This window comes from Fulmarus glacialis, unplaced genomic scaffold (assembly GCF_000690835.1).
Source record: "Fulmarus glacialis isolate BGI_N327 unplaced genomic scaffold, ASM69083v1 scaffold396, whole genome shotgun sequence".
Classification (NCBI taxonomy): domain Eukaryota; kingdom Metazoa; phylum Chordata; class Aves; order Procellariiformes; family Procellariidae; genus Fulmarus; species Fulmarus glacialis.
In genome coordinates, this window is record NW_009218527.1 from 3,884 (window position 1) to 29,437 (window position 25,554).

The window sequence follows — 25,554 nt, forward strand, 5'->3', positions numbered from 1 at the left end:
TTCTCTCATCCCATTAATCTTGTCCTCTGCAGTTGATATGATTTTTTGGAGAAGGGAAGAGAGGAGGACGTGGAATCTGTCCCAGGTGGACCTTACTCTAGTGAAAGCTCCAGCACAAGTAATACTGGTGGTGTTATGACTTTCCCACTCTACCATCACACCCTACAGGATGGGAATCTGCCCAAGCATTCTTGCTCCCTCACCCACGTCTCTCCTCGGATACACTGATCTTGTTATGCCCTTGTACTTTCCTTAGGCCAGAAAAGAACGATGTCATTCGGAGAGAAGGGAAGAGCAAGCACAGACTTTCCACCCCCTTCCCATTGCTGAAGCAGAGAGACCATATAGCAACAACATCCAGCATGGGTGACAGGGATTGGTGTGGTAGAGCAGGACATTAAAACAGTATAAAAGCAGCAACACCCAATAATTTTTGCATTGTTTGGCATCATTCACCTTTAGAATTGCAATACAATCTTTATGTGAGTAATGGAGCTTTTAATACTTCTGAAATGTTGCTAAAGTTTTGTTCCACACCCAGAAATTAAAATTTTTCTGGAAGTCTGTCTCAGCCACTTACAAGAAAGAAACTAAAACAGCAGCTACAATAGTCATACTGGAGCTATAATTCTCATTTATTGAAAATAGAGTTTGTGATCTGACTCATGTATGATGGCTTCATGGTAGTTATGAATATATGAGGTGTCTTTACTATTGCCTCTATTTTAAAGCAAACACAAATGCTAAAAATCTTACCAAAGAAGGAGTCTTTTTGAAGGACCTGTGAAATTCAAAGCATTAAAGACTCTCCTATCTCCTTTCCAGTGATTCTTACCTGAGTATGCCCAGTAACCACAGGAAAACAACACAGAAAAAAGTGTTGTAGCAGCCAAAAAGTAATAGAGGGCCTGATGAAAAACAATGAACTCACCTCTATTGGCATCAGTGTGGCCTGACTTAGCTGATGTGGTATTGTGCTTACCTGGAAGAATAGGCTGACCATGCTGTAAAACAGGAAGCTCCATAGATATTTCCCCATCAGCCTGGTCCCAGGCCAGCCATCGATGTGCAGGGAAAGAAAACTGCTCCCCTGAGAAAAGGTTCAGCAACTGCACCTAAACAGCACCAAGAATTGCAATTTAAGTTGCTGATCTCAGTCCAGATGATAGAACAGAACACAAAATGTGTGGGATGCTGTTGAAATCTGTGCAGGTAGAGCTCTGTGGCACGATCACAAAACCATGTGTTTGGGGCATGTCTGCTTCCTGGATACAACTGCCCCCAATCTGACTTTTCATTCAGTCAAATTCAAAAGTGCAGGGCAGAGTAACTCAAGTGCAGCCAAGAAACAGGGTTTATCAGCTCAGGTGCAGTCCCACAAAATATAGCTCTGTTGTTCCAGCTGGTATATCCACGTGGGCTGGCACTAGGTTGCATGGCTTACCAAACACCAAAGTTCTCACTGGGAAGCTTGGCAATGCTTGCAGTTCTATTCCTTTAACTTATTTTCTTATCAGAACAGGAATTAAAGGAACAGCTTTTGATTCTTCAAACCATGAAAGTGCTAGCCCCAACACCAGTCTGCCCCACACAATTTTCTTCCATGCCCAACTTCTAGCATATAGCAGCAAAAGGACCATATGTACACCACCTGAAGAAGGGAAGGAGGTCTAGTTATTTTGTACTTCAAAGTATTCCTTAGTAAGCACCTCAGAGGCTGCTGTATATTAGAAGAGTCCCTGATTATGCTAATTTATACTAGTAACTACACTAGATTTTTGATCAGCAGAGAGAAGCAAAGACACTTCTACCTGTAGTTTCACTCCTGCTCTGTGCTTTGCAAAACCTAATCTCCTTAATTCGAACATTGAACAAATTCAGAATTACTGAAAACATTTTTTATCTCTTGTATTGCTTGAATACTAAACTTTAAAGAAAGAGATTCATCTTGTCTGAAAAATCTGGCACATTTCAGCCTGTCAACATCTACTGATGGATCTTGAAAAGGGAGCTTGGTTTAGTGAAGTGGCATTGTGGACAAAATGTGGACATTTTCAGGCTTGATACCATCTCAGTACAGAGATAGACACAGAAACCATGGGATACTGATGGAGGACTAACATGCTTAACTACCAGAAAAGCTCTGCAGTTGTAGAGCACTCTCTTAATTTCAGTTCTTCCAGAAAAATGTAGGTTTCCCAAGGAACAAGGATGTTAAGCATCTGATGAGCCTGCTGTATGTTGTCTCTCTTCTACGAAGTCTAGAAATCAGTGGCTATACTCCTTTGGCTCTCTACCATACAAAACACTAGGTTACTTGTAGATTTGTGTTTGGTTGAATGTATTTCTTTTCTTTGACTTTCTGCCCAAAGTTGCAAAGAGGGAATGACCTAAGCCTGGCTGATGAATCACTTCCTAAAAACTATGCCTGGTTAACTGTGTCATAGTTTAACCCTAGCCAGCAACTAAACACCACAAAGCCGCTCGCTCACCCCGAGATTTGGTAAGGAGACAATTAAAATTTGTAAATCAATAATCAATGGAACACACTGAAGTGTTGAATCCTTCTTTTAAAATTCTACTGTTGATTTCAATTAATATATGCTAGCTGAGAAGTGAGAAGGGGAATAATAACTTCTCATTTTTTCTTTCCTTTTTTTGTTAGACTTCTTCAATCTCTCAATTTAAATGGGTGTCTTATACAAAGCAGGCAGTGCGGCCTCTATTCACAGAGGATGGCGTACAACAAACCTGCAAAGGTCCATTTGCTGAGTCAGATTTTATGATAACCAAAACTTCTAATACCAAGATTAAGCATACAAATGACGCTTTTCTATAAGAGAAAACCCACTGTTCTCTTCTAGCTTCTCAACTCAGATACACTTTAGAAATTGCTGGTAATCTGTCCCTCTGTCTCACAGGACAAAGCTATGAGGTGTTTTCCACCCTTTCACTGCTTCCACACACACATTTATGAAAAGAAAAATAGCAAGGAACAGAAGAAAAAAAGTATCTTAAATTATATTCTGACTCCAGCATTCCCCAAAACACAGCACAGCTGGAAAACAAATACCTAGGCTTTACAACCAGGCAATCCTCACCTGAATTGAAAGAGATATAATCCCTATAATTCTAGTATGAAATCTCTTAGAGTGATGCTACCAGTGACACAGTATTTCAATGTAGACATGCATTGGCTAGAGGTATGAACTCACAGGATCTTGCCTAAACTTCAGCTAACACTGCCCAGACCTTACTCAGTCTTCTTTCTGAGTCTCAGGCCCAGATGAAAACAACTAGTTAAAGGATCAAATGGCCACAGAGTTTGAACATTGACCAGTGAATATTTAACTTCAGTGGACACTTTGCATTAGATCTAGATTTACCTTGAAGTACGATTATAACAATGAGTTTACCAGCAGCTTCTAAAGCCCTTCATAAACTGCTGTCTCTTAACTGAAGGATAAGAAACTCTGGCACAAAGAGGAAAGTGTTTCAGGCATGCATAGCATATAATTGGCACACATAATACATCACCGATGTTAAGGATAAAAGCCAGATCCTTTCATTCCCAGTCCAGAAACCTATATACTATGCTTCACAACTGAAGCTTGAAACAGAACTAGCTAATTCTTTTTGCTTTATTATCTTTGCTTTATCTTTTTTAAATAAGGAGGGAAAAGAACCTGTTATTGTCTTTTTCTCCTCAGAGGCACAGAACTAGAAACATTTGCAATGTAGCTCTGGTGCTGTGCCTAAGGACCCAGCAGCAGCTACACAGATTTGAGGAGGACTTCGCTAGGCTGAGTTCAATGCCTTTCTGAGTTTCAGCAAACTCTAGACACTCTGTAGCACACAAAGACTGCAGAAGACTCAGACTACAGCAGCCAATTTAAGCAGTCTTTCTTGCTGCCCAGCCACACATTTTTAAAGAAACATGATGTACAGCTCTCACTAAACTGCAAACAAACAGCCAAGACATACCATTGTAAACTACTTTTAATTCCACACAAAAACACTCCTTCATAATATCTTAAATCAAGCTGCAAGCACTTGATGAAGTTAATATACTTATCCCAGGGATTTTTTCTGACTTGTATTTTGACTCCACTGTCATAGTGACTGCTTTTGGAAAGATAAAATTCTTTCTCACTGCTTTTACCTCTTCACAGTGCCAGGCAGGGGAGTTTCCTGCATTCGTATGTCCTATGCGTATTTTGTAGAGATGTCCTATGTTTCCAGTATCAACCTGTAAAACAAACATAACTGATGAAACACAGAACATTGTTAAAAGGAAAAGACATGCAACAGGAATTCATTTAGTAACTGTCAGGTGACATTTTTGTTTAGAGGAATTAAATATTCTGATATTTAAACAAGTGTTTCCAAAAAATCTCCGGATAATCATAAGAAGCTTGGCTCTTTTAAAGGACAACACTTAAAAAACCTGTTGGCCTGCCAACCCCATTTAAACGGCTTCAGGATGCTGCTGTAGCTATTTTGTTCTCCACTGAGTATTGGCCTCAGTGGGAGATGAATACAGACTCTGTGTATGACTAAAAAACAGAAGTGTTTTGACCTTAAAACCTGGCTCAGTTTAGCATCTATACCACTGACCTGCTACAAAATTATTTCTGTCTCCCAAGCACCTCCCATATACCTCTGAGTTTCTCCCTACTCCTGCAGGAGGGTATGCCTTACAATTTTGGAAACAATTGTGTTCAGCTCTGATGTTTCTTTTTACAAATCATTTCAATTAAATCAACTTAAAGAGCTGTATTTGAAAGATTAGCTCTTGGGCAGGCTGGATGAGTGTGTCTGGTACAGATAACAGGGTGCTGAGGGAATAATATTGTGTGAAGGTTATTCAGACAACTAGTTATGCACTTAAGTGTAGAAATAGAAAGCTTATCTTCAAAGAAGTGGAAACACACCATGAGTGTCTTCCCTCCTTGCTGTATCATTATTTTTCTTATTATGTAGGCTGGATTTGCTGTCCTTCTGTTGTTTTCTGTAGAATTAATTTTCATGTTTTCATTTACAGTGTAGAGGTGGGTGTGAACTGTATCATGAACTTCCCTGAACTCAATGTTATAAACAACAAAGAGACAGAGCAGCGAGGACAGACCAGAGTTAACTGAGATCTAGCATACAGCACAAGCAGAGAGGCTTTTCTCTTTTTATATGTTTCAGAGTAGGCACTCCTTAATTGTATTCAGTGCTATGGCTACTCACGTAAGAGGGGAATCTTAGGTTCCAAATCAGGGACTGCCTCCATATTTTGCATTTAAAAGTCATTGGAGGTGAAATTAATTGCAATAATGGGAGCAGGAAACAGTGCCAAGAACATCTGCCGTGAAGAGGGTATTTTTATCTGTCAGGCACCTGGTTGCTTATTTTATCTACTCCTTTCAATTTTATAGCTGGGGTTTTTTGATATCACAGGTGGAGAACGGCATACTATCAGAGGTGCTGGATTCTTCTGACAAACTCCATCAGGCTGAAGAGAGCTAAGAACCGCATCTCCTACAACCCAAGCAGCTAAGAGGCTATTGTGAAAAAGGCGAGCTCTTCATCAATGCTGCCATTAAATACCTTTTCTCAGAAAGGAACTTGCTATGCTGGATACTAACAATGGAAGCACCTGTTTTTTATATGTCCCTATAGCTGGCATCTGCTAGAGACACCCCATATACCCACTCAAGTTACGCAGCTTTTGATAAGATACCTATTCTAGCTCACTTAAATCACCATGCCACAAGGCTGATGGGGGAGAAATTTGCTTGTGTAACTGGGAGCAGAAGCAGCTTCAAGTAGACAGACTTTATTACGTATAAAAATGCCATTACATATACATACATATACATATACATATATGTATATTACATCTAAAAAATGCCATTATTTAAATAAAGCAGCAGGTATTTAACAAAGTTAAAAATTTACTCCATACCCTAATTCTTCACTTCCTCATTTCATTTTTAATATTGTAGCCCCATTTCGAATTTAAAAACTAAACAAGTATCTGTTGTCCTATATTTCTTGGTATTTTCTTGGGCACTATGTAAATTAACCCGTAGTTCTTCTTAAACAGACAAGAAATATGTTGGATCCAATCAGCTTTGGATAGGTGAGTGGGAGAGGATACTAAATTTAGTTCTACAATTAAGTCCTGTTCCTTGTTTCCAAATATGTGTACCATACAAAAAACTGACTGTCTTTTCATCACATAGATTTTGAAATGTCATGCAATCTGGCAGGATACAAGAGGGCAACACAATGAATATATATTACTTACTGTGAATATGTCTTCATTGCCTCTCTGAAATAATTTTCCCTCCTCTCCATCAAGAAAAATAGGCCCCGAGCTGCTGTGATCCCCATACAATGTAATATAAACCTTTGAGCTTGTTCCTGCAGATGGCATATCACTGGTGAAGACTGACACCTTCCATTTCCTAGCTATCAAAAGATAAAAAGACTCACTGAATTACTTAAACTCAACATTCTTAAGCAAAATGCATTTCAGTAATCAAAATTCTAAATAATATCATGTCAATGAATACAGAAATAGTATTTCACAAAATTACAGCAGGCAAATACTGAGTTTGCTATGTTGGGCATGCAAAAATCAAGAAATATCAGGTTGCATTCACATCTTTTACTCTGCATATGCCATATGACAAAGTCAAATTTGCATGAACATAGATCACTTTTCAAACAGTTTTGAAATATTGTATTAAACTGTATTAAATATGGCTTTCTGTTTACTTAGGATACATCAGCTCTGCCCAATGCAGTGCTGTGTAATGACAGCCGTGCAGGCTCTCAGCAAACTAGCTCTGGAATTACAAACTCATCACTTCAAGCATTAGGGTCTCTCAAAGCAAATCAGCTCTGCTGAAAGAGACCTCTTTAAGAAAGGATCTGTATCTCTGCAAAGGTGTGATGGGCTACGCAGAGGTAACAGCTTGTTTGGAATCTACCGAAGGATTACCAACATATTCCTGCATCACAGTGTTGGCATTATAACTGAGATACCAGTACTCTTTCCACGGTTAAATTTCATTATTATCAAGACCAAGTATATGGATTTAGGTTTTGGTTTAGTGGAAGCTGAGTATCAATGGCACGGAATTAAGGGAAATGGTATCACTGAGGGATGGCTTATAACAGGAAGGAATGTTAAAAAACCATCCTCACACCCAATGTTTCTAATTAGCTCATACCCATCGCAAATGGTACACATTTAAGCACCTCCCAAGCTTGCTAAGATCATTTTGCACCAGTGATTAATATCACTGCTTCTTAATAGAGAACTTCCTTTAAAGTACAGCAGCGGTAATAAAGGGTCTTACTGACTACAGAAGCCCCCTATCATCTAATGACTCATCTCTGCTACACGTTTTACCTGTATTACTGACTTTTCCTTCCGTTACAGTATCTTTAATCCTGTCTGCTCTGGCTAAAACACTAAGAAATAATATAGCAACGATGAGTGAGCTTATCATGATATGATGAATTTTGTGTTTATTGACTATTTGGGATACTTAAAATTGATCTGTGTGTCTTAAACCCCAGGCAATAAGCTGTCCTGCAGTTCTGTTGTGAGGTTCAGCTTTTGTTTTGAATGTCACTCACTATTTTCAGTGAGTGCCATGGGCATTTTCTTAAAGGAGTCAGTGGACGTTGATCATGATACATACACAGAATTATGCTGCAGCAGAATATTATTTGAGGACTAGTAAAACCAATGATTTGAGGAATTTACATTTAGTTTTCTGTGGCATTCTGGAAAAAATAAGGTAGGATTAATATTTTTACTTGCTCATGTTTAGCCATGTCCAAAAAGAAGAGATATTTAAGAAATTGATAATTAGGCTGACCTAGATGTGGTGCATGTCAGTATCTTTGTATCTAGGAAATAAATGAGTTAAGAATATATGTCCTCCACACCACTCAGCAGTTATGTCCGAATAATTAATACTGCTTTTAATAAGAGGCAGAAAACAAGGCACAGTAAAGGCACATTATGAAATCTAACATATTAATGAGATCTGATGGTAGAATCTATAAGTCTTCTTTGCATCTTGCTATAACCGTTGAGCTATAGCTATTGAGGAATTTTTTACTTCTGTGTGGCCATTGTGCTTTGTGTGTAAAACACACATTCCTAGGGAAACGCACTATTGTAGAATCAGTAACTATTAAAACAGATATTGTCTCCCATACTTTGAGGGGAGAGACAGGGAGACATTAACATAATGCTTGGTTCATCTTTGAGGACAAACCACAAGACTTTGAAATTCCACAGCAGTGTTCTGAGATTTACTTATTTGCTTGAAAAATGTCCATGTCCTGAGTAGAAAGTGTGCAAATTTTAAAGGACAAGCAGGCATCTTAAATATATTATTATAATGAGAAATTTGGAGTATACACCACTACTCAATTTTAAAGAGATACTCTTAAAGCAGCACTTTTCTGAAACTACTGTGAATGTGCAGCTATAGTACCAATGCTTCCTGAGTAATTATATTGTCATTATTAAATAATAAATTGCCAAACAGCTACTCATACCAACAGGTTAAACTTCATCATTACAAGAATTGTCATAGCCTGAACACATTAAATTGAAAGAATAAGGAAAAAATAATAACTGTGAGACCTGAGGAGGAGAAGTAACTGGCAGAATCACATTTTCCAACAACAAAGCAGTGTGACCCTTCTCAAAATTTACTGTAATCTGCTTTTTCCACAGCTGAAGTTAGCATGCTGTTTCTGTTACACAGGGGGTTCTTTACACTATCCAAAGCAGTGTCTGTTCCAACTTTCTGTGAACCATGACCATATGATCCTCCATGTTAATCTCACTCATAACTGAGAAACTAGCATATGTATACATCTACGTCACTCTATGTAGGTATACCTAACCGCTTGTCTTAATTTAGTTTATTAAGGTAAGAAAATTGCTTTAAATAGTCCCCCTAATTCTTACAGTGGATTAACATGGTAATTAGACTAATGATATTTGATAATATCAGTGCTATAAAAGTCATGTAACTTGTTTAATAGCAATAAATTAAACAATCAAATGGTCTTGCTTTCTTCTGACGTCCTTAGAAGGTCCTTAGAAGTAAAGAGAAATATGCCTTATGCATTTTGGAAATGAAAACCAATAAGTATTACCAAGTATTTCTTCTATACACTCAAACTGAGGAGCCTAACACTTCTGAGAAATCAGTCATTTCTCATTAGGTTTTATGTTACATACACTTTTACATATGCAAAACCATGTCATCCACCTTTCTATATATCACACTAGAAATAGTAGTGATTGCTATAGATCACTGTGTTCAATGGCTTCTTCTCCAATACACTGTTTTCAGTCTCTTGGAGCCTTTCCAGTTAACAGTCTCCAGTCTTCACCTCTACCCATATGTGAATATTCACTGCAAAGTCAGTAGAAGATCTGTTTGATCATTTTTTTCAGGTCAAGGGTAGTAAAGATACCAATAAATTCTTTACTATATAAGTGTTTTGTATATAAGCCTGTCATGCACTGGCAATGACATCTGTTTGAAAATTTAATTGTGAGATATTGCTGAAACAAAAAAAGAAAAAACCAGAAAATACTGTATTTAGATGAAATGCTAGTCTTGACTGCTATTGAATAAGATTTTTGTACAATTAATATTTTTTAAAATTCCTCAATATTTATATTGGTTCACAGTAAAATTAGTCCAGAATGCCTTTGATTTAAAAATAGCAAATTTTCAAAACTAAGGGAAGAGGTTAACAAAGTCAATTGAACTGAAAAGTGAGGTATAGCAATGGAAAATAAAACAAACTAGTAAAAAGGTTATTTAACCATACACATTAAAAAGAATAAGCAAAGGACTATGTACACTATGTGCTGAATTTAAGAACACAAACTAAGTATGCCTTTACAATAAATTGAAAACTGCCTCTTTTTTTTTAATAAGAACGGTGACAGACGGTGACTGGGATATGTCAGCACTGTTAACAAGAATGGCCTATGGAATGGGAAATTTAAAATGGAAAATCAGAACAGGATGAATAGTGCACTGAGAGACTAATACCCATGTATCTTACACCAAAGCAACACTAGGTAATGTTTTTGAACAAATTTTAAATGAATGGACAGTTATCTCCAGATATATACAGCTAAACAGAAAAAAAAAAGATTGCCAGCATCAGTTTGCTGCAGATACATGGCACAAGGTATCCAGACTTGCATTGTTCAAGTACCTGATCTTCTCCATGATGATGAGAATTCATCTTTGTAGACAAGGAAATTACAGTAGCTCTAATCTATACAAGCATTATATGAGAAATTAGTAGCTAAAATGGAGAAGTGGATTAGTGCAAGACTGTAGAGTAACAAAACAAGTAGCTAAATGGGAAATTATAAGGTTGTGCAGAAATGAGAAGTATTAATTTATAGGGATACTAGTAAGTTTCTCAGGAATCAGCATTGGAATTTATCTGGATTTCATATTTTCATCAATATACTGTATATAGTAGGCAACTGTAACACAGTCACTAAGAATTGTCAAAGTATAAGAGGATCAGAAAATCCATAGTGGTAGAAAAGTGATAATATATAACAGCATAAAGTGCAAGGAAATGCATTTCAAAAATACTACCAAAACTTAATGCTATGAACAGGGAATTTATCACTTAAAAAAAATACAGTGAGTCATTGATGTGACTGTAATATGCACCAGGAGAGAGATTTCTAAGTAGAGAAATTTTACTGTCAGTGTCCCAGAGTTCAGAGAGACAATTTTTTAAATACTGCATAAAGTTCTGGTAATCATATTCAAAAAAAGTTTTACTGAAACTAGAAAAGGACCTGAGAAGACAACCAAGATGATTAGAGGAAATGGAGAAAATGTTTATGTAGGAGAAAAAGTTGAGAGAATGTCTGATTTTTTGATAGATACCAAGCTGGAAAAAGGCATATCTAAGTAAATGACAATGATGGCTTTGGGACACATGTATATAAAATAACCATCACTAAGCTTAGGATAAAAATTAGAAAACAGTTAAGACAAACATCAGAAGAAGGACTCAAGCTCTAGAACATCCCTCCAGTGAAAGCGGTAATGACTATAGATAACAAGTTTTAAAATGAGATTTAGTAATTAAATGGAATACTTACCTAATTGTGTGGTTTCTTTCTAGCAGGGGGCTAAACTAGATAAACTGAAACTTCCTGGGACTGTGATCTATGTGTTATGTTTGGCTGTTTCTTTTTTAATAATGGCAAGACAAAAACTAAATTCCTTCTAGAAGAATGGCATAATCTATATGAAGCCCTTGAATGCCTGCTGAATTGTTTTCTATCCTGTTCTTTACACATTATTTAATATGCTTGTCACTTCCAAGTATATTTTATCATCTCTTATTCAGAAAGACTCTATGCCTTTTGCACTTAATTTGCAGAATTAAGCTATCTATATAAAGTGGCGCATATTACTCCTCATGGTGTTTTTCCCTTTGTCAATCAGCACGTTGCTCTAGTCACCAGAATTGTGAGGTTCCCTCTTCAGCCTTCTCCAATCTTACCTAATGAAAGCAATTTTATTTTATCCGCATATCTCGGCCACTTAATATTCTATACCTTCCCTGAGCCATTAATGAATATATAAACCCTATGACAGTATGGTACATCTCACTGTCAAACTTTTGTCCTGCTGTGAGGTGACCATTTTACTCCTTTTTCAGCTAACATACTGAAATCAGAAGCAAGTCTTTCAGTTAATATAAGAATCATTTCACCACTGGCAGTGGTCTCTGCTAATTGTAACCTCAGGCAGTACCTCACATCTCACCTTTTGAGTGCTTAGTTTGCTCAGTAACCCTATAATAAGCATCTGATTAAAGGTTCTTGAACCTTGATCTGAAAAAGTTAAGGTGCAGTGAATGCAGCAGAAAAACGGCAAGTGATGGAGACTTATATGTAGCTGTTAATTTGCCTATCTAATATTTAGACATTATTTACAACATAGAAGCCTGGTACGCAGAGTGCTAGATGGCTTTTAGTTGGATTGTAGTAATTTCGAGCTTCGTTTTCCAAACATAGGTTTTATTTCTGTATTGACATGTAAAAGGATGAAAAAATACCATTGAGACTCTTCACTTGGAGCAGTTCTAAAACATGCGAAGGAGGATGCCAAAAAATGTGGAGATGGAGGGAAGAACATCAGAAACAAGGCCAGCATAGGAAATAACACACAGCTATTTGGTGTGAAATATATTAGACGATATATGTTGCTTTAGAGTTGTAAAGTTAGTTTATTACATAGAATACACTGCTTCAAACAACAGAATGGGGAAATATATCTGCCACTGGACTCCTAAGAAGAACTGAAGAGTGCTTCTAGGTTTCCTACCTGTACTGCAAACCCCTTTTGCTCCAGATCCAACTTCTACTTCCCCTCCATGTGCTTTCCGTCCCACAGGGAGACAATCAAAGCCTCTGGGCCAAAAGGGATTTGTGTCAGCCTTTAATTATGTCCCCAGTCTGGATAACCAAAGGATCATGATCCAGGGCTTACTGCAGGATGTACATACCAGTTAGTCTAGACACAGTTTCCAAGAGTACAGAATGGCCAAATTCTCATTCTCTAACTGAAAAATAGCACCTTCCTTCTTCAGGTATATCTCTGACTTCATTGACATTGAAGCAAGGTACTATGCAGTCTTGGGGATTAAAATCTAACCAAAAAACTGAAATACTCTGCCTAATCACAATATACATTAATTATTTTCCAATTTTATATTTAAAATCATTTACTGAAAATTGTAAACCATATATAAGTGCTTACTACGCACACATAATATTAAAAAATGCTGTAAACAGGTATGCAAAATAATTCCAATAACAGATTGAAAGATCCTGAAACATATTACATGTGCCTTGGATTCTCATAATACAACATATTTACAAAAAAAAAAAAAAAACAACAAACAAAAAAGACATGGACCACCTTTAAAATACAGAGGTTAAAGAATAACACACAACTAAAACTTGTAGTGTATGTAGAACAATTTTAAGAGTAAGCCGTGCTGCCTTAGAAGGGAATACGGCAAGGGCAATCAGGAAGTCCATTGACACACTGTCTCTCTTCTCAGTTCCTGTGGAATCCCAGGGGCAATAAATACGCTCCTTTTCTAGTATTCTCTGGGTAAAAGAGAAACTTCATTTGGGGTCTGCATGATCCTATATACAGACTGAAAGATTTCTTTACTCATAAGTATTCTGAAGTTGGCCTTTAAAAACTGAAATCGCAATCTTATAATGTCAATCTATATAAAATTAACATGACTTCTGTTTCCTACTTTTCATTGTATTACAGCATTTGAATAGTATTTCCTACTTTTCATTTCAAATTAAATATATCAGTTGATTTTGTTCTGGGAAAAGCATTTCTACGGAAAGATATTTCTCAAACCCTTCCTCCAATGTCATGAAATATAGGAATCTTATCTTAGAACTCAGATGGGTATTTCAAATTTCCGTTCTCTGTTCTAACAAGCAGTAGTTGTTTCTCTACAAATGAGATGGTTGGTGTATAACTGAGTATCTGAACAGATAACATTTCAGGGAAAAACTGTTTTTTTACCAAGAAATCACTGTCTTAGAAGACCGGCTTTTCTTCCTATGTTGGTTGCCACAAAAATCTAAGTAATTTTCTGTATTTCAGCAATGATATACAATTGTGATTTATAATTATCTAGGTCTGGTTTGTATTAACATTGTGAGTTTTATTGAGTGTGGCATTCAGCAGATTATTTTGTGATTTTTTTTTTCTGAAGATTTTTTCACTAATCTAATGTTATAGAAATTCCAAGATCTCTATTACAAGTCTTTCTCATCTTTACTGTTTCCATTGTCCATTGTACAAAAGCAAACTTCTTCTTCTTCTTCCACTTCTGTGGGAAAGGCATTTTCATTTTTCAGATTTTCAGAGGCATTATGTTCAATGTTATTTAAGGAAGTGTCACACTTCAGAAATGTTTCAGAAGGACAGGTTTCTGCCGGATCTGCCAACACGGGAGAAAATTTTTCTCCAACAATATGAATTAGGCTTATTCTTAGGGTTTGGCATATTTTTGGCTTTCTATTGGGTAGCTCACTTGTGCCCATCACAAGATCATTGGGTATGTGTTTGGATACATTATTTTGACAATTGCTGACTTCCACAGGTTTTACATTCATATCCTCTATAACATGTAACCTCCCTAAACTGCTTGTGTCTTTCAGAGTTGAAGATCCAAGTATTCCAAAGTTACTAATAAAATCTAATGTGTTATTAGCATAAAACCTATTAAAAATATTATTTGCAATCTTATTGATACAGTTATTTTTCAGAGTCACATGATTATTTTTGTCTGTTATTAAATCTTCACCTGACCATTGTAAATGTTCACTCTTTTTGGCCAACAAACATGGACCCAGCTGGTTCTCAATATCAGATGCCTTTTGGTAGGCATATCCTCTCTGTTCCTCATTAACTGGTGTTACTGTTACCATCAGTATTGGACAATGTTGGCCACATATAGCATGGAGTTTATCCAGAGAATCTTCTTCCTGAAGAGCACTTCTGTTAGCATTACTAACATCAGTTGGCTGAGACTGTATGGGTTCATCATTTAAAGGCTGTTCCAATGGATGCACCTTGTTATCAGGCAATCTAAATTCTACAGATGTAAAGGCTGGAAAATTGGTATCAGCCTGTGTAGAAAGATGCGTGGAAGTAGAACCTACCACGACTGATGGTTTGATCTTTTCTTTGTTTGCTGCAGGAAGGGAAGTGATCTTATCATTGCAGCTAGGTTTTCTTTTTGTACTTAACTCATCCTGAAAGGGGTCTGAATCACTGTTATGAGGTATGTTGAAGTAGTTGCAAAAATTTTCAGAGGGTTTAGCCATGTCTTCAAGTTCTGAAGAAGAGATTTCATTGAGGACTGGGTATTGATTCAGATTGCCAAAGTGCGAGTATGGAACATCATCACTGTTAGTATCAAGGACTGTGTCTGTTGATGTTGTATCCAGATTACCATACATTCCAATCCGTTCAGGTGGTGATCTTCTTATCAAATGATTTTCTTTTAGAAGCCATTTGCCTTTATCTATCAATATTCCTTCATCTTCACTAGCTCGTACGCTAGGTTGACAATGTTGCTTTGGAGACTCCCCTGAACAGTCATTAGTATAACTTGTCTCTTCTCTGTTAAGAGTAGGTTGTGGTGTTGGTAAAGAAGTATTTTCTCCTCTCGATATAGTGTTGTCTTTGTTTATGTTTACTGGAAATTCTTGTGATGGTAGTGAAGAATGTGACAATTTCTCTGCAGGACAAGACCTAGGTTCTTGAGAAAAATAAATGTTTTTTTCCACCACTGCAGAGTGGAATTCTTCAATATCCTTTTGAAATACTTTTGACATATAAGGAAAACCTTTGTGAAAGTCAGGCTTAAAGGAAGCTTCCGTCTTGCCATAAAGTCGTTCAATAGTTCTTTTTACATAGCCAGTATTATAATGTTTTTCAAGTACTGCTTCCTCCCCGCTTTCATTGGTCAAATCACTGGATGCTCTAGAGTTATAATCACTCTCCTCAGTATCTGGCCTGTAATCTGACCAGTCTGAAGTAGCAGGACTTTTTAAGCATTTTTTTAATTGAGAAGTGTCTGAACACATTTTATTCTCTAGTTCTTCTACTTGCAATTTCTGTTCTCCTTCGCTCGTATCACATTCTGTAATTTGCTTTGATTCATAACAAAATGATAATGGAGAAACTGTAGATAACCTCTCAGAGGTTTCCTCACAAGTTTCTGCATCTTCCTTGTCGTTCTGTACAGAATAATCCTCATTATTATATTCTACAGAGGTTTCAGCAGCTAGTTTAAGTTGGTTATTTGTTTTTTTGTCATTACCTGCTGACTTTGGATCCACTTTCTCATCTTCACTTTTATCAGTAGTAACATGTATAATATCTTTTTCACCTTCTAAGTCAGAAGTATCCTGACCTAAAATACAATTTTTATCATTAGAAGTTACACTATGAACTGTCGAGTTAGGTTCTACTGAAGTTTCTGACTCTTCATTAGTGAATGATGTGTCAGCGTTTTTATCTTGAGATTTTTTATGTAGGCTACCAGGCATTTCTACGTTTCTTTCAGGTGACTCTATAGGTGATGCAAGGCTACAGGTATTTGAATTAGTATTGGCATATTGACCATCTAGCTGTGTTTTGGGAGCACTCAAGTCTAAAGTCTCTGTTTCTCTACAAAGATCTTTCTGTATATCAAAACAGCTTTCTAATTCACCAGTCAATTTTGGAGTTTCTTCAGAATTTACATTGTCCTTTGGAATACAAGGCTCAAGTGATTTTTCATTTTCATGCAAATGTATACCATTATGAATTTCAGATATGGGCATATTCTCATGGCAATGTGTGGAGTTCTGCTTTTTCAGTTCCGTCCCAAAGTGTAGTAAGTTATTTTCTGTTGATTGTTGAAAATGTGAGAAGGCAGCCTTCAGTTCATCAACTTTTTCTATGACTGCAGTTTGTTTCAGAAATTGTAACTGTGTAAATATTTCAGAACAGCTACAGCTAGGTTTTTGCATATCATCTTTGATTGTCCCAATCAAACTCTCTCTCAGATTCAGTACAAGTAGCCAAGCTAGGAGGACATTGGAGGAAGAACCAAAAGCTGAAAGATCTGAAAGGCTGCAAGCGTTTCCTATACATCCATTATGTTCTTTCTGGAGACCAAGAAAAGTTGATTGTAGTTCATGTAGCAACATGCTAGACATGCAATTATTCTGAACATCAATTCCCATTTTCTCATTGACAATTGTGCAATCAACTTGAACAGCAACTTCAGATTTTTTTCTTTGACATAGGTTGGTATCTTGAATATCAACTTCTGACATCTTTTTATCATTGTCATATGTTTCATGAAACAAGTGTAGCTTACCATCATGATGAAATTCTGACTTTAGTGAATATTTGGCTTCTTCTACTATAGTTGCATTAGCATGAATCAAAGAGTCAGTTTGTTTTTCACCTGAATCTTTGGCTGATTCTTCTAAAGTTCCCAATTCACAAACAGGCTTTAATGTTTTTTTGGTTAGATTATGTTCAGCCAGATGGTTTTTTCCAGTCACATGCACTTTATTTGTGATAAATCTTGTTTCTTTGTCTATAGAAGCATCAGTATTTTCTTTAGGAAAATGACAGACATTGCTATTCTCTACATTCCCTTCTTTTTTATTTATAGGGGGTAAGACAGAATTTGGTAACAAGTTTTTCAGCCAAGTTTGGACATAGTTTTCAAGTGAATGCTCAGCAACCTCCTCTTGAAAATCCTCCTGTTTTAGAGCCTCTAGTGTAATGGTGCTCTCTGACATATTTAACTTATTTGCACCTTTACTTAGATTTTTCTTCATCCCCTTTTGCTTTTTCTCTTTCTTTGATGACAAATTTTCCAAAATATTCTTTTCCTTTTCTTTTTCAAAGTTAAGATTCTTTGGCACTTCCGACAATGGCTTTGAAATCACTGATGAGTTAGGTGTCTGTTCGAAAGAATTGGTTGTGAGATGTGTGCCTTCTTTCTCAGTACTCAGTGTATCCTGACTGTGTTCAGATTCATTGTTTGAATCAACTGTCATTAGACCATCTTCACTCTTTGCAGATGAAACGATACCTTTTTTTTTGCCTGACTTCAATTTTACCTTGGCCAACTTGTTATTACTTCTTGGTTTTTTATTAGATGATAATCCATTTTGTTCCACTGAATCCTGGTGATAGAACTCATCTTCAGGACATGTGCTTTTATCCGAATTGACAGACCCGTCATTGTTTTTTACAAAAAATTCTGTTCCTTTTTTCTGAGGCATTCCAGAATAATTATCCATAGCCTCTGTTGTGGAATCCTGTGTGGCTTTGCTTGTGATATGCATTCCCTCACTTTTAATTATCCCTGAAATTTCTTTATCTTTTTGATTTTCATATGTTCCTTGCTCTAGAAAGTTAGGCGATTTTCTCTTCTTCTTCTTTTTGGTGAGGGAAGATGCAGATTGGCTGTCATCAATGAGATGTGTTGCTGTCACAGATTCAGTCCTGACACAGATTTGATTCTCACTTTCAGTAACAGTAGGAAAAAATCCAGTTGTTGGATTTATTTTCTCAGTAGGATCTTTACTACATGGAGGTACCATCATCTTCATCTGGCTATGTCCAGGAGAGGCTGAATGCACTGAATCTTGAGAAACAGGTAATAAACCAGCAGCTTTGCATTTTGTTTCTTCTTTTGACTGACATAATTCTGAATATCTAATGAAAGAACTCAGTGATCTTTTTATTTGTTTAATATCACATGACTCCTGGATGTGGTCTGCTGAAGCTGCCTGGTAAATTTTTGATGATGGTATGAAACCACTGATGTTAGCTTTGCAGGTTGATACTAAACTATTATATGTTCCTTGTTCCACAACTGATTTCTCTAATATATTCTGTACCAATTCATCCTCATCAGGCACTTCTAATGTCTTCCTTTTTGTGGTTTCTATTAAATTATTGTTTTTGTGGCTTACTTTAAAAAGCATTTCTTCTTTTATATTCTCTGAAGAAAGCTTTAATATATCATTGTCACTCATCTCACTAAACTTTGGATTACTGACACTTGCTTTTTTCCTACTTGAATGAGCTACCATGCAATACTCAGATTTATTTTCTCCATTCTGTATTTCCTCACTGTAGGAAAACTGTCCTATTGTCTTCTCCTGAACCTCTTTCTCAGATACCAAGGTGACACTTTCAACTACTGCTTTCTTTTGTCTAACACGCCTTGGCCCAGGGGTGGGAGGCCTATAAAAGCGAGGCCTGATATTATCCTCAGGTACATTGCTTATGTCTAGATCTGCAGAATTGTTCTTCTTACAGGTATTATAACCAGCAGTTTTTAAATCAGACTCTGATTCTTTGTCTGACACTTCTGCATTGAATTGCTGTAATGAGTCTCCCTCTTCTTTATAGTAGCTCTTCAAAAATGGAGCATCTTTTGGTTTTATACGTTCTGATACATTTACATGGGATAAGCAGTCTTCGGCATGCATTGCAGAATTGCAAATGGTGGTATTTTTGTCATCAGAAAGGCCAGCACGACTTACTGTTGTTGTCCATTTAATGGTTTCTTCCTCTTTAATTTTGAATCGAACTTTCATTTCCACTGTGATACTGCCATCTTGATTAAGGTGAACAGATTTCTCAATGTCATCTTCATACTGTGCCACGGATAAGTCTTCACCAGTAACTGACTGATTTCCTCCTATAGTTTTGTGACTGTCAGGAACATAGGAAGAATCTGAGTTGTTACCATTTGAATTGCTATCATTGCTGGACCCTTTATCAGAAGAAACTGAGAATATCTGAGATCTTGAGCCCATTTCAGCTCTCACTACCAATAATTACGTTGAAAGAACCCAAATTCATTCAGTAGGTGGAAAGTAGAGCAGACAAATATCATGCATAAGGATCCAGATGGTGAGACAGCAGACAGGCAGCAAAGGAAGAGAAAAGAAGAAAGGAGAAAAATGAGTACAAAATGAAATGTGTTTATTTTACCAGAGTATTAGAAAGTAAAGAGAAAAACATGGCTAATCTTGCTGTTCATTTTAAGAAGTTGTTAGAGAGAAAAATATAACCAATTTTTTAATAAAGAATCAAGCACTTAACTACTTTTCCACTTAGTATTATTTTGCAATAGGTTCTTTCTAATACCAGAGCTACAGTCTTATTTGAAGCTCCAAAGCCTAAAAAAGCACTAAATGCTCTCATTTTATACTTAGTTGGGAGCTGAGGTTGCCTTGAACCTTTCAAGGGATTCACAGGCCCTCGTTTGTTTGGGCTTCAAGCTACCAACTTTACTTCTTCTTCATGCCTTAGCGATCATTAGTATGTAATTTTCTATCAGTTCTTAGAGTTAGTGATAAAATGTGTCAGTCAAGGTGAACATATATCTCCCTAGGCTTAATCCAACAATCTACAGCATATGAGTAATTACTGTGAGCAGTGTCACTGACACGTGAACAAAGGGTTCAGATCCAATCCCCTGGACTGACCTTCTGTAGAGAAGTGAACATTAAAGTACTTGAACTTCTTATAAAATCTGAATTTAAATCATTACATTCTGAGATACATTTTATACTACAGTACTGTAGACGATGGCGCAAAACTCAGTAAAGCCAATGAGAATACTTCCGGACTTGAAAGAATTTTGAGTATGGCCCAATATGTATTTGCATACACAAACATTAAATATTCCCAAAATATGTTTTGATTACTCTGTAATAACTTGGCTTTTAAAAAAATTATATCTCATTTCTCTCTAGCAGTTGTCACTGAAGAGGTGAGAGATAAAAGAACAAGAAGTAAAAATAAGGTTTTGCTGTCTTCCAAGAACTTCTGCATGTGTGAGGGAAACAGTACATGTACACCCACACAAAGACACCTGCAACTGCTACTGATACCTAAATATACAGGAGCCACCATTTAATAGAAAGGTTTCACTTGCAGAGAAGAATTTGAACACATCTAATATTAACTTATCTACAGTGCTTGAATTTAAGCATTTTTTTTCTCAAGTGAGTCACAAATGGTCTCATATCAAGACTTTCACAGTTAACATATTACTATTATAGGTACGTGTCTATAATTTCAGGCAGAGTGCCTTGCAAGTTTCCTAGGCATATGTTTTACCATGAACTGAAATAAAATTTCATACTAACTGCTCTAACACAGACCAGACCTTATGCTTCCCAAAGTAAAAATCTCACCTTCTTTATCTCAGGAAATGAAATTGGAACAAAGTGCCTGAAATTTGATTTTTCAGGCTCTCACATCATCAGTTATGTCTCCTACACAGGCTACTTTTGAATTTCTCAGGTTAAAGACAAAAAGAGGATTGGTTTTTTTCTCTCTCTTTCTGTAATTGCTGTTAACTAAGGATTAGAAGAGGGAGCTTATCAGATTCTCAGCTACTCACATTTTCTACCACTGCAAGACTCAGTCTCTGGCTCAAAGAAAAATTTGGGTAGGATTTTTTGTTTCTGCAGAACTTTCATTCCCAAAATGTTCCTATTCATTCTCTCTTGACTATTAGTTGTGCTCTGCAAACAACTCTCAAGCTGTGCAAGTCGAAGAACACGAAGGTTGAGAAAAACTAAAATGAATAGTTTGGTGGGGACATAATAAACTGGGAAGGATGTGGAAGAAACTCCTTCAAGTAAATGGAAGCCAAGTGTCTTATGTATCAATGTGCTCCATAACACAACCAAGATTACCATGGAAAGTCTCAATACAGAAACAATTACAGTGTTCCCTGGGCTCTCCAGTACAGCATGCAGCTGTATCAAGAGTACAATGTACCTCTGGATTAAACAAGTTTCCCCCTAGAAAGTACCTCTGCCCTACAGGATGCTCTAATGCTGAGGATTCCCACATGACCTAAAGCTCTGGTATCACATCATTCTGTTCCCCTCAACCTCAGGCTATTCAGCTAGCCTGGCCTCTCTCCAACAGCTCTTCCTGTTCTTGATCATCCACTGGCCACTTCACACTCTTACTGACCTTGTCAGTGGCACAACTCCATGAGTAATCAAAGGGAAAATACATATTTGTGTGTCTTTTCCCAAACTTCTCCAAATAACACGTATCAAGTGTGCTGGTTTTGGCTGGGATAGAGTTAATTTTCTTCACAGTAGCTAGTATGGGGCTATGTTTCAGATTTGTGCTGAAAACAGTCTTGATAATACAGAGATGTTTTAGTTATTGCTAAGCAGTGCTTGCACAGAGTCAAGGCCTGTTTTGCTTCTCACACCACCCCACCAGCGAGGAGGCTGGGGGTGCACAAGGAATTGGGAGGGGACACGGCTGGGACAGCTGACCCCAGCTGACCAAAGGGATATCCCACACCGTATGACGTCATGCTCAGCATATAAAGCTGGGGGAAGAAGAAGGAAGGGGGGACATTTGGAGTGACGGCGTTTGTCTTCCCAAGTAACAGTTAGGCATCATGGAGCCCTGCTTTCCTGGAGATGGCTGAACACCTGCCTGCCGATGGGAAGCAGTGAATGAATTCCTTGTTTTGCTTTGCTTGCGTGCGCAGCTTTTGCTTTACCTATTAAACTGTTCTTATCTCAACCCACGAGTTTTCTGACTTTTACCCTTCTGATTTGCGCTGCCGATTCTCTCCCCCATCCCACCAGGGGGGAGTGAGCAGGCAGCTGTGTGGGGCTTAGTTGCCAGCTGGGGTTAGACCACAACACACAGGATATAGGACAGGATGACACTCTGTTTAGACAAAAGCAGCTTCAAAAACATGATGAATTTGTGAGTGCAAGGGTGCTATAATGTTTTTCCTGTTTATGTAGAGCATGGGACATGGGAAAAAGTGAAAGTCATGACAATGACAAGTCAAACCTCCACTTGCTAAAGTAAGTTCTGAAAACCGCACAAAAGTTTTGCTCAAGAAATTCAGTCAGTTAAGAGCCTGAAGTAGCCTGTGGTTTCTCTTTTACCATTGCCATTATTAACTGTGACACCAAAAAATTAATAACAATGACAATCAAGTGCATTAAAATAAAATATACTTATAGATTTGCATCCATGTTCTAAATAAGTCTGTTTGAAAGAAAATATGCTGAGTACTTAGCTGAAACTTACATTTTAAAAAGAACATTAACACTTTGATCTTTCTTACACTTATAGAGGAGTCAGAGCAGATACAAACAGTTTCAACTGACCTTTTTGAATATCCTAGATCCTAGTAAGATTGTCATGGTTTATGTCTTATGCTGAGAGAGATGAAACAATTAATAAAATACAAATTAATTCAAAGAACTTACTATTTTCACTTTCTGACTTAGCATTTGCTTTTGGGTACACACGATTTGCAATTCCAAGCAATTTAGCAGGCCGTGAATACCCAAGAGAATCATAATTGCTTGGTTTAAAAGACTCTCTCCCTGCTGCGACTACAGCTCCAGAGCACAGTATCAGGGCCTGAAGATTAGGAACCTGGAAAAAAAAAAAGAAACATTAAATTCTCTGCCTTAGTAACCACAAAACATAATGTAAGAGATTTATCCCTTTCATGCTTTAATATCTTCACTTCTTAGTCTCTACATTAGTTTGCAGCAGGCTATTAAATATGTATCGCAGCACGGAATGAATTTTTCAATTCCTATAAGGCAATTCTTATCTCTGTGAGGGTATGTCTTGTTATACAAATATATTTAAAAAAGACTTCAAGAAGCAACTTGGATCCAGATCAAAATTTTCGTATCATGTATGTGTTTGCATATGTAATTTTGTTTCATCGTTGCACAGGGACTATTCATAGCCATGAAATAAGAATATGCATTTGGAGGTAGGTATACAAATGAACACATATTTGGAGGAAGAAAGGGGAAATTCAGAATACACCACAAGTACTTGACCTGTACTGCCACAGAGGAACAGGACAGAATCACAGAACAATATACTTTGGAAAAGACCTCTGGAGGTCATTGTGGTCTAACCCTCTGCTCAAAACAGGTCTGACTGGATCAAGGTGCTCAGAGCCTTGTCTAACAGTTTTGAATTTATGTTCCAAAATATATTGTAAGATAAGGTTTACAAACTGCACTTCACTGACTTACAGGTGATATGGACAGTTTCCCAACCTAATACAGAATTTCACCAAATGGAAGGTAAACACTTGAACCCTTGGAGCTCTGCATGGAATTCTCTTTCTAGATACCTGTTAGGTATAATCACAAGTGCTTTTCTGTGGTTAAACAACACACAGATAAAACACTAAGTGAGATAAAATTATATAAAACAGCATGTGAGATGAAAATCAGGATTATTAGTGCTGCATCATCTGGGTTTAGAGGTACAGAACCTGGTCCATGGTTTGAAAACTATAATAGACAGTCAGGTGTCATAGTTCCAAGTCATTAATGGCAAACCACTCTGCATGTGTGTAATGATAAAATATGTGTGGTTATTAGATGCTACTTACCCTATTTTTAAAACATTAAAAATCACAGAAAAAAGCATTAAGACTAAAGGAAGTTTCTGTGTAAATGGGTAAAAATTTAGAATTGAGAGCATGCCTGAAAGAAGCCTGAGTAAGAAAAAGAAAAGAGTTTTTTTCATGATGACTTAAAACTAATATGTTCTCACTTGCTTCTCTCTGATTGCAAGATTCCAGTATATTTCCTCCAAGCTAGTAGCCTTTCTGAAGGGGAAAAGACATAGAAAGGAAACAGCTGAAATTCAGCACATCAGATCTTACACCAGACCAGTGTCCCAAGCTTATAATTGATAAAATGACCTTTTTAATTAAAAATAATCTAGAAGCAATCATAGAAAAATTGTCAGAATTCATCTTTATTCTCACCTTTCTGCCATCAGTGGTATATAGTTTCACGACTGGATATTGCATTAACTCACTCATATAATCCAGAAAGGCCTCAAAGGTTTGTGTATTTTTCTTTCCCAGAACTATGGTGCGCCTGAGTCTTACATCCCCATTTTTGAAAACAAGCATCTTTTTGGGAGTTGTTATTTTGTTTTCTCGATGGCCAAATCCATCTTCATTCTCCCTTGCTAATTGCACAGCTCGACGACGAGCGCTGATAGGCCTACTGATCTGCCAGGGCAGCGGCTTTTTGCTAGCCTGTTCCAGGTTGATGGGCTTCATTTTCCTCTGATGGGAGCAAATATAAGATTTTCCATCTTCAAGATCCTCCAAATTGGTGATGCTGTGTCTCCCTTTTGGTGTACTAATATTCCTTACTCCAAAAGGTAATGGGACCCGTTTGGATAAACTATCCAGCAAGGCATCAAATGTTTTGTAAGATCGGTTATTAATGACCATCTTGATCCCATTAAACTGAGGATCTCCACTTTTATAGAAACAGATCCGTTTTGCCACAACAGGTTCAGTAACATTGAAATGGCGCGTGGATAAACTCTGTTCACTCTCGGAGGAGTTTGGCTGATTCACCGAGTAACTAGTTGAAGGTGTTTCACTCATTTTGACAGCAGTCTGGAAGAAAGAGGACATGGATGTAATTTTTTTCTTATGACTAGTAATAATATCATCTTCATTTTGAAAGGTGCAGAAAGAGAATTTATAAGAAACCAACAGCAGCAAGTTGTGCCAAAAATCATTGGATTTAAATGGATCCAAGCTGTTATATCTAAATTCCACAAAGACTCCAGTACTGTTGGATTAAGTTAGCATAGCTCTACTTGCAAATATTCCCAAAACTCTCCAATGCAATTTCAAATCTCTTATGATTTTGGTACAAGAGACCTTTCCTTAGAAGAAGGTACTTTGTCAGTCCAGAATAATAATCAGATGTTTTCTTTCTTGAGGATGAAGCTAATGACAATATTTCATATTTAGCAAAATCCATATTAGGAGGGAGAAATTTGTGCCTAGGCATGAGCCATATTCAGTCCAAAA

The 25,554-nt window shown here is 37.0% G+C and overlaps 1 protein-coding gene across 1 annotated transcript; it reads right to left on the reverse strand.

Annotated features, from left to right (window-relative positions):
• Positions 1-982: 982 nt before the first annotated feature.
• RP1 (retinitis pigmentosa 1 (autosomal dominant)) lies at positions 983-25,119 on the reverse strand (the record flags this gene model as incomplete). The annotated part of the gene is made up of 9 exons (XM_009580055.1): positions 24,711-25,119; positions 24,481-24,674; positions 22,940-23,111; positions 18,639-19,491; positions 17,768-18,368; positions 14,167-17,434; positions 6,299-6,462; positions 4,163-4,249; positions 983-1,115 (listed from the first exon to the last, which is right to left on the reverse strand). Coding segments are annotated over exons 1-9 (5,881 nt in total), but the record flags the coding sequence as incomplete, so codon positions are not given.
• Positions 25,120-25,554: the final 435 nt, after the last annotated feature.